The 10,260-nt window shown below is 44.2% G+C and overlaps 1 protein-coding gene across 2 annotated transcripts in view; it reads left to right on the top strand.

Moving 5' to 3' along the window:
- The first annotated feature begins 4,137 nt into the window (after positions 1–4,137).
- Positions 4,138–10,260, top strand: part of LOC109874527 (RB1-inducible coiled-coil protein 1) — a 31,148-nt gene continuing 25,025 nt past the window's right edge. Inside the window, exons 1-5 of one of the 2 annotated variants that reach the window (XM_031809988.1) lie at positions 4,138–4,525; positions 5,907–6,039; positions 6,154–6,280; positions 6,469–6,639; positions 8,369–8,571. In XM_031809988.1, the coding sequence (XP_031665848.1) occupies positions 5,969–6,039; positions 6,154–6,280; positions 6,469–6,639; positions 8,369–8,571 (572 nt within the window). In that variant the 5' untranslated portion in view covers positions 4,138–4,525; positions 5,907–5,968. The remainder of the gene's footprint in view (positions 4,526–5,906; positions 6,040–6,153; positions 6,281–6,468; positions 6,640–8,368; positions 8,572–10,260) is intronic. The other variant, XM_031809989.1, reaches the window with a different exon arrangement.

Raw genomic sequence — 10,260 nt, 5'->3', positions numbered from 1 at the left:
CATCCATCCTCCCCTCAATACGGTGCAGTCGTCCTGTCCCCTTTGCAGAAAAGCATCCCCAAAGAATGATGTTTCCACCTCCATGCTTCATGGTTGGGTTGGTGTTCTTGGGGTTGTACTCATCCTTCTTCTTCCTCCAAACATGGTGAGTGGAGTTTAGACCAAAAAGCTATATTATTGTCTCATCAGACCACATGACCTTCTCCCATTCCTCCTCTGGATCATCCAGATGGTCATTGGCAAACTTCAGACGGGCCTGGACATGCGCTGGCTTAAGCAGGGGGGACCTTGCGTGTGCTGCAGGATTTTAATCCATGACGGCGTAGTGTGTTACTAATGGTTTTCTTTGAGACTGTGGTCCCAGCTCTCTTAAGGTCTTTGACCAGATCCTGCCGTGTAGTTCTGGGCTGATCCCTTACCTTCCTCATGATCATTGATGCCCCACGAGGTGAGATCTTGCATGGAGCCCCAGGGTGATTGACCATAATCTTGAACTTCTTCCATTTTCTAATAATTGCGCCAACTTGCCTTCTCACCAAGCTGCTTGCCTATTGTCCTGTAGCCCAACCCAGCCTTGTGCAGGTCTACAATTTATTCCTGATGTCCTTAAACAGCTCTCTGATCTTGGCCATTGTGGAGAGGTTGGAGTCTGTTTGATTGAGTGTGTGGACAGGTGTCTTTTATACAGGTAACGAGTTCAAACAGGTGCAGTTAATACAGGTAATGAGTGGAGAACAGGGGGGCTTCTTAAAGAAAAACGAATAGTTCTGTGAGAGCCGTAATTCTTACTGGTTGGTAGGTGATCAAATACTTATGTCATGCAATAAAATACAAATGATTTACTTAAAATTCATACAATGTGATTTTCTGGATTTTTGTTTTAGATTCCGTCTCTCACAGTTGAAGTGTACCTATGACAAAAATTACAGACCTCTACATGCTTTGTAAGTAGGAAACCCTGCAAAATCGGCAGTGTATCAAATACTTGTTCTACCCACTGTATGTACAGTTGAAGTCAGAAGTTTACATACACTTAGGTTGGAGTCATTAAAACTTGTTTTTCAACCATTCCACAAATTTCTTGTTAACAAATTATAGTTTTGGGAAGTCGGTTAGGACATCTACTTTGTGCATGACACAAGTAATTTTTCCAACAATTGTTGTATCACAATTCCAGTGGGTCAGATGTTTGCATACACTAAGTTGACTGTGCCTTTAAACACCTTGGAAAATTCCAAAAAATGATGTCATGGCTTTAGAAGCTTCTGATAGGGTAATTGACATAATTTGAGTCAATTGGAGGTGTACCTGTGGATGTATTTCAAGGCCTACTTTCAAACTCAGTGGCTCTTTGCTTGACATCATGGGAAAATCAAAAGAAATCAGCCAAGACCTCAGAAAATACCACAAGTCTGGTTTATCCCTGGGAGAAAAATGTCCAAATGCTTTAAGGTACCATGTTCATCTGTACAAACAATCGTACACAAGTATAAACACCATGGGACCACGCAGCCATCATACCGCTCAGGAAGGAGACACATTCTGTCTCCTAGAGATGAATGTACTTTGGTGCGAAAAGTGCAAATCAATCCCAGAACAACAGCAAAGGACCTTGTGAAGATGCTGGAGGAAATAGGTACAAAAGTATCTATATCCACAGTAAAACGAGTCCTATATTGACATAACCTGAAAGGCCGCTCAGCAAGGAAGAAGCCACTGCTCCAAAACAGCCATAAAAAAGCCAGACTACGGTTTGCAACTGCACATGGGGACAAAGATCATACTTTTTGGAGAAATGTCATCTGGTCTGATGGAACAAAAATATAACTTTTAGGCCATAATGACCATCGTTATGTTTGGAGGAAAAAGTGGGAGACTTGCAATCCGAAGAACACCATCCCAACCGTGAAGCACGGGGGTGGCAGCATCTTGTTGTGGGGGTACTTTGCTGCAGGAGGGACTGGTGCACTTCACAAAATAGATGGAATCATAAGGAGGAAAATTATGTGGATATATTGAAGCAACATCTCAGACATCAGTCAGGAAGTTAAAGCTTGGCCGCAAATGGGTCTTCCAAATGGACAATGACACCAAGCATACTTCCAAAGTTGTGGCAAAATGGCTTAAGGACAACAAAGTCAAGGTATTGGAGTGGCCATCAAAAAGCTCTGACCTCAATCCCATATAAAATTTGTGGGCAGAACTGAAAAAGAGTGTGCGAGCAAGGAGACCTACATACCTGACTCGGTTACACCAGCTCTGTCAGGAGGAATGGGCCAAAATTGGATGGCTACCTGAAATGTTTGACCCAAGATAAAGAATTTAAAGGCAAAGCTACCAAACACTAATTGAGTATATGTAAACTTCTGACCCACTGGGAATGTGATGAAAGAAATAAAAGCTGAAATAAATCATTTTCTATTATTATTCTGACATTTCACATTCTTAAAATAACTTGGTGATCCTAACTGACCTAAGACAGGACATTTTTACTAGGATTAAATGTCAGGAATTGTGAAAAACTGAGTTTAAATGTATTTGGCTAAGGTGTATGTAAACTTCTGACTTCAACTGTAAATAACACAAGGAATAAATACATAATGAGTAACGATAACGTAGCTATATACACAGGGTACCAGTCCCGAGTCGATGTGCAGGGGTACAAGGTAATAGAGGTAGATACGTACAGTATATATAGGTAGGGGTAAAGTGACTAGGCAGCAGGACATATAATAAACAGCAGCAGTGTATGTGATGAGTCAAAAGATTTAGTGCAAAAAGTATCAATGCAGCTAGTCCGGGTAGCTATTTGGTTAACTATATAGCAGTCTTTTGGCTTGGATGTAGAAGCTGTTCAGGGTCCTGCTGGTTCCAGACTTGGTACCCCGGCACCGCTTGCCATGCAGTAGCAGAGAGAACAGTCTATGACTTGGGTGACTGGAATCTTTGACAATTTTTTGAGCCTCTGACACCACCTGGTATAGAGGTCCTGGATGGCAGGGAGCTTGCTTCGCCCCCCAGTGATGTACTAGGCTATACGCACTTGCGGTCAGTTGCCATACCAAGCGGTGATGCAGACAGTCAAGATTCTCTCAATGGTGAAGCTGTAGAACTTTTTCAGAATCTGAGGGCCCAAATCAAATATTTTCTGCCTCCTGAGGGGGAAGAGATGTTGTTGTGCCTTCTTCACAACTGTGTTGGTGTGTGTGGACCATGTTAATTCCTTAATGATGTGGACACCAAAGACCTTGAAGCTCTCAACCCACTCCACTACAGCCCTGTCGATGTGGATGGGGGTGTGCTCACCCCTCCGTTTCCTGTAGTCCACGATCAGCTCCTTTGTTTTGCTGATGTTGAGGTTGTTGTCCTGGCACCACATTGCCAGGTCACTGACCTCCTCCCTATAAGTCGTCTCATCGTTGTCGGTGATCAACCATACCACCGTCGTGTTGTCAGCGAACTTAATGGTGTTGGAGTCGTGGGCGGACACACAGTCTTGTGTAAACAGGGAGTACAGGAGGGGACTAAGCACGCACCCGAGGGGCCCCCGTGTTGAGGGTCAGCATGGCAGGTGTTTTGTTTTCTACCCTCATCACCTGGAGGTGGCCCGTCAGGAAGTCCGTCAGAGTGCTACGGGGCGACAGTCATTTAGACAGGTTCTCCAGGAAAGACTGTGAACCCGAATCCAGTGACATATTTAAAGATGACTATATTGAAATTCTGTCGTTTTTTATGCATGCTAATGCTGCATGGATGTCTGCTTTCAAGTATAATGTGTAGGCAGGCAGGTAGCCTAGCGGTAAAAAGTGTTGGGCCAGTAACCAAAAGGTCGCTGGTTTGAATCCTTGAGCCGAATAAGTGAAAAAAAATATGTTGATGTGCCCTTGAGCAAGGCACGTAACCCTAATTGCTCCTGTAAGTCGCTCTGGATAAGAGCATATGCTAAAATGACATAAAATTTAAAATATGTATTGGAGGTGGAGGGTTAGCAATCTCTACATACAATGCCATATGTGTTTGTCGTTGGATTATCAAGTTGGTGGGGTAGATAATTAATTAAAGGTCCCCAGTTTATGTGGAGCCTCTCTCTACCACACCCCTTCACATGTTGCAGCAAAACACAGCCATTACTTTTTCTTCTCCCAGAATGCACCTTGCTGTGCAGTGACGACGAAGACAACAACAAAACACAGCTGTAGAGTAGGGTGTTAGCTTGCTAGCTAACGTTACTTGAAATAAACCTTAAGTCTTGTCACATAACCCTGGGCAAAAAAAGATACCCGTAACAAACCATGCAAATGTGTAGTTACATAGCAATATGAATCGATCGTAAAAACTAAGATTGAGTCAGACTAGCTAATCATTCCACACAGCTAGCTATATTGTCGGCTAGCTTTCTAAATCCAGCTAGCTTGTAACGTCAGCTAACTCGATGCCGTTAAAGCTAAACCAAGCTAGCCAGCTAAGTTAGCGTGCTACCGGTAGCTCGCCAAGGCGGAGGAGGAGATGGGATTAAACAAAAAAGGTAAGAGTTTGTCTTATTGTTAGGCACATGTCAGTCATGTAATATTTATATAAATAGGAGAGGGCACTTTGCGGACCCATTCACTGTCATGGTTGTAAACTTGCAGAAATATAACGCTAGTTAGTTAGCCAACGTTAGCTAAACTAGCTAACAGTAGGTAGTGGTTAGGCAACGTCTGCCAACGCTAAGTTCCTGAGAAGCATCAGAGGAAAGGGATTTAAGACATGTATTAGTTAGTTCATTAACCAAATAGCTATATCGATATAAACGTGTCTTTAGTTCGTGCTTTTCATTGCCTTTTATTTTGTCCAACCTTGACTTCAAGATAGCTGGCTAGCGTTAGTTACTAACGTTAATGGTATATTACGCAGGCATAGCGAGTTAACGTTGAAGCTTGCTAGCCACCGCTGACGGTGTCAAGGCTTCGTATTTGATCGGCGGAGAGCCATACGAGCATGTTTCACATGTAGACAAATAATGTAGTTATCCCCGATGGTGCGTGCCATGTTAGCTAGTTTGCTAACGTACACAGTGTGTTCGCTAGCTCAGGGCGTATTTCAAATGTTTTTACGTGTCTGTTGTGTTTGGCTGATCAAACCTCTAATTTAGTTGGCAGCTAGCCATATTGCTTGTTGTTTCTAGACCAGTTTCAATGTGAGACAGGCGTCCTCAGTCTTGTTTACAATGTAGTTCGCCGACGTTAGCTTTTGCTTGCTAGCTAGTAGCCACCATGACTCAGCCTGTAGCTAACCCCCCCCTGACTGCCTAGTTAGTGAGTGTCTAATTGTACATTTCGCCTGATACTAATTTTGCTGGACAATGAACGTTTGCCCAACTAGGAAAGTAAGCAGCGTCTATTAATTTTGGAACTAGCCAGATGCTGTCAAATTGAAATAAACATTATTAAGTTGGGTTCAAGCAACTACTGAATTAGTTTAGGTTAGAAGCTCCACATGTGTGGCTGCTTTTTAGTTCTCTTCTCAATAAGGCCCAATGGTGTGTGGTATATGGACAATATACCAGGCGAAGGGCTGTTCTTAAACACATATTGACCATATATCACAAACCCCTGAGGTGCCTTATTGTTATTATAAACTGGTTACCAACGTAATTGGACCAGTAAATATAAATGTTTTGTCATATACCACAACTGTCAGCCAATCATTCAGGTCTCGAACCATCCAGTTTGTAATTACATTTTTGGGATTCGTTTTCTTACCTGTACAGGACCACTGTCTTTCAAAGAAAATTAGCTAGAGATTGTGGTTTATGTGACAATAAATCTCTACGGTAGCTTCCAGTAGTATGAATAGTAAACAGTATAGAAAATCACAACCAAGAGTAAATACCTAGCTATTAATACCTCTTTTTATCTTCACAGGATGGTGTTGAATGACTAAATGATCAAGATAAAAGAGTGTGAAGATCGCTGGAGGATTCAACATGAAGTTGTATGTATTCCAGGTCAACAATGGAAGCACTCTGACATTTGACACAGAACTTGCTGTCCAAACGTAAGACCCATTTATTTAATCTTTCAGATTATCCTTATCCATTTTCTACTAGTCTCTATGGAAAATGTAATTTGTGCGGAAATTAAAACGTTCTCTGAACCTGTCGTCTTGCAGAGTGTTGGACCTCAAACATGCCATCCAGGTCAAGTACAAGATTGCAACCCAGCATCAAGTCCTGGTTGTGAATGGAGGGGAGTGTATGGTTGCAGAGAGGCGTGTCTGCAGCTACAGTGCTGGCACGGTAAATTTGCATCATTTGGAATTATTGTGTGTTTTTGGAGGTGATTGTGTGTTTTTGGTGTGGATTGTGTTGCAGAAAGGAGATGGTTTTGACTTGATTGATGGCAGTTTTCTGTGAAAGACGAAAACAAAAAACATGACGTCATAATTCCAGATGTGCAAAGTTGACACATTGATTTTGTTTCCCAGGACACCAACCCCATATTCCTGTTCAACAAAGAGATGATTTTGTGTGACCGGGCTCCGACGATCCCTAAAACCACCTTCTCTATTGAGAATGAGATGGAGCTCAAGGTGGAGGAGTCACTAATGATGCCAGCAGTCTTTCACACCGTTGCCTCGCGAACACAACTTGCTGTGGTAAATGTTTTGTTGCTTTCTGGTCTAGTTACTACTTTCTCAAAATAAGCCATCAATGTCGCTCTACCTTGTTTTACCATACTCAATATTAAAATAAGGGTATTTTATTTTTTATTCAATATTAAGAACATTGTATACATTCTAAATTCTATATTTAACTAGGCAAGTCAGTTAAGAACAAATTCTTATTTACAATGACAGCCTACCAAAAGGCAAAAGGCCTCCTGCGGGGATGGGAGCTGGGATTAAAAATAAATATATATTTCGGACAAAACACACATCATGGCAAGAGAGACAACACAATGCTACATAAAGAGAGACCTAAGACAACAACATAGCAAAGCAGCAACACAACATGGTAGCAGCACAAAACATTATTGGGCACAGACAACAGCACAAAGGGCAAGAAGGTAGATACAACAATACATCACGTGAAGCAGCCACAACTGTCAGTAAGCGTGTCCATGATTGAGTCTTTGAATGAAGAGATTGAGATAAAACTGTCCAGTTTGAGAGTGTGTTTGCAGCTCGTTCTAGTCGCTAACTGCAGTGAACTGAATAGAGGAGCGATCATGGATGTGTGTGCTTTGGGGACCTTTAACAGAATGTGACTGGCAGAATGGGTGTTGTATGTGGAGGATGAGGGCTGCAGTAGGTATCTCAGATAGGGGGGAGTGAGGCCTAAGAGGGTTTTGTAAATAAGCATCAACCAGTCGTTCTTGCGACGGGCATACAGAAATTACCCGTTTACAGAGGAGTATAGAGTGCAGTGATGCTTCCTTTAAGGAGCATTGGCGGTGTCAGAGGAAGGCCATAACAATTGTCAAAGACCCCAGCCACCCCAGTCATAGACTGTTCTCTCTACTACCGCATGGCAAGCGGTACCGGAGTGCCAAGTCTAGGACAAAAAGGCTTCTCAACAGTTTTTACCCTCGAGCCATAAGACTCCTGAACAGGTAATCAAATGGCTACCCGGACTATTTGCATTGTGTGCCCCCCCCAACCCCTCTTTTTACTATGCTGCTACTCTCTGTTTATCATATATGCATAGTCACTTTAACTATACATTCATGTACATACTACCTCAATTGGGCCGACCAACCAGTGCTCCCACACATTGGCTAACCGGGCTATCTGCATTGTGTCCCACCACCCACCCGCCAATCCCCTCTTTTACACTACTGCTACTCTGTTCATCATATATGCATAGTCACTTTAACCATATCTACATGTACATACTACCTCGATCAGCCTGACTAACCTGTGTCTGTATGTAGCCTTGCTACTTTTATAGCCTCACTACTGTATATAGCCTGTCTTTTACTGTTGTTTTATTTCTTTACCTACCTATTGTTCACCTAATACATTTGTTGCACTATTGGTTAGAGCCTGTAAGTAAGCACGTGACAAATAAACTTTGATTTGGTGGCAAATCTGATGGCTGTATGGTGAAGAACATGTAGCCGCTCGAGAGCAACCTTTCCTGCGATCTGTAAATGATGTCTCTGTAATCTAGCATGGGTAGGATGGTCATCTGAATCATGGTTAGTTTGGCAGCTGGGGTGAAAGAGGAGCGATTACAATAGAGGAAACCAAGTCTAGATTTAACTCTAGCCTGCAGCTTTGAAATGTGCTGAGAGAAGGGCAGTGTAGCTAATCAAGTGTATGATTGTTTTGGCATTTTTAGTGTGATCAAACTTCTGACTACCTTTTTATTATGCTTCTCTAGGAAATGTTTGAAGTTGCCAAGAAACTTTGCTCTTTCTGCGAACGCCTGGTTCATGATGAACACCTCCAACACCAAGGCTGGGCTGCCATCATGGCCAACCTGGATGACTGCACGCTGTCCTATCAGAAGCTACTGTGGAAATTTGACACGGCATACATTAATTATCAACAAGACTTTGAGGATATCAAATTGAAACTGACAAAGTAAGTGACTCCCTGCATACATTTTAAGTTCAATGCAATTGGAAAGGGAGTGGGGGGTGAATAATGCAATTTGGATGTGTTGGCCTGCTGTGATACTTCAGTCAATAGGTTCAATTTCAATTAATTATTCAGGTTAAATGAATGTATCTCACAGATAAAGGGCTGTATCAGGTTATAGTTCTCTGTGTGTGGCATACCACATCAACTAATTATGTTCATTACATTTTAGTCATTTAGCAGACACTCTTATCCAGACTGACTTACAGTACTAAGTGCATACATTTTCATATTATAATTTTTTCTTTCATACTGGTCCTCGTGGGAATCAAACCCACAACTCTGGTGTTGCAAGGGCCATGCTCTACCAACTGAGACACACTCTTTCTCTGTCTCTCTCGGTCTGTCTGTCAGTCCTCTCTCTCGGTCTGTCTGTCAGTCTCTCTCTCGGTCTGTCTGTCAGTCTCTCTCTCGGTCGGTCTGTCTCTCTCGGTCTGTCTCTCTCTCTCGGTCTGTCTCTCGCTCTCGGTCTGTCTCTCGCTCTCGGTCTGTCTCTCGCTCTCGGTCTGTCTCTCGCTCTCTCTCTCGCTCTCTCGGTCTGTCTCTCTCTCCTCTCCTCGCTCTCTCGGTCTGTCTCTCTCTCTCTCTCTCGGTCTCTCTCTCGCTCTCTCGGTCTGTCTGTCCTCTCTCATCTCGCTCTCTCGTTCTGTCTCTCTCTCTCTCCTCTCTCGGTCTGTCTCTCTCTCTCTCGCTCTTCTCGTCTGTCTCTCGTCTCTCTCTCGCTCTCTCGGTCCTGTCTCTCTCGCTCTCCTCGCTCTCTCTCTCTCGGTCTGTCTCTCTCTCTCTCTCTCGGTCTGGTCTCTCTGCTCTCTCTCTCTCTCTCTCTCTCTCTCTCTCCTCCTCGGTCTTCCTCTCTCTCTCTCTCTCTCTCTCGCTCTCTCGGTCTGTCTCTCTCTCTCGCTCTCTCGGTCTGTCTCTCTCTCTCTCGCTCTCTCAGTCTGTCTCTCTCTCTCGGTCTGTCTCTCTCGCTCTCTCGGTCTGTCTCTCTCTCTCGGTCTGTCTCTCTCGCTCTCTCAGTCTGTCTCTCTCTCTCGGTCTGTCTCTCTCGCTCTCGTCGGTCTGTCTCTCTCTCTCGCTCTCTCGGTCTGTCTCTCTCTCTCTCGCTCTCTCGGTCTCTCTCTCTCTCTCGCTCTCTCGGTCTGTCTCTCTCTCGCTCTCTCGGTCGTCTGTCTCGCTCTCTCGGTCTGTCTGTCTCGCTCTCTCGGTCTGTCTGTCTCGCTCTCTCGGTCTGTCTGTCTCGCTCTCGGTCTGTCTGTCTCGCTCTCTCGGTCTGTCTGTCTCGCTCTCTCTGTCTGTCTGTCTCGCTCTCTCGGTCTGTCTGTCTCGCTCTCTCGGTCTGTCTGTCTCGCTCTCTCGGTCGGTCTGTCTCTCTCTCTCGCTCTCTCGGTCTGTCTCTCTCTCTCTCGCTCTCTCGGTCTGTCTCTCTCTCTCTCGCTCTCTCGGTCTGTCTCTCTCGTCCCTCTCCAGATCGGTCCTGTCTCTCTCTCCTCTCGTCTCTTCTCTCTCTCGCGGTCTGTCTTCTCTCTCCTCCTCCTCGTCTGGTCTCTCTCATCTCCTCTCTCTTCTCGGTCTGTCTCTCTCTCTCTCCTCTCTCTCTCGGTCTGTCTCTCTCTCTCTCTCTCTCTCTCGGTC

This window comes from Oncorhynchus kisutch, linkage group LG30 (assembly GCF_002021735.2).
Source record: "Oncorhynchus kisutch isolate 150728-3 linkage group LG30, Okis_V2, whole genome shotgun sequence".
Taxonomy (NCBI): Eukaryota; Metazoa; Chordata; class Actinopteri; order Salmoniformes; family Salmonidae; genus Oncorhynchus; species Oncorhynchus kisutch.
The sequence above is the reverse complement of the archived record's forward strand: the minus strand, read 5'-3'. Positions and strand labels throughout refer to the sequence as shown.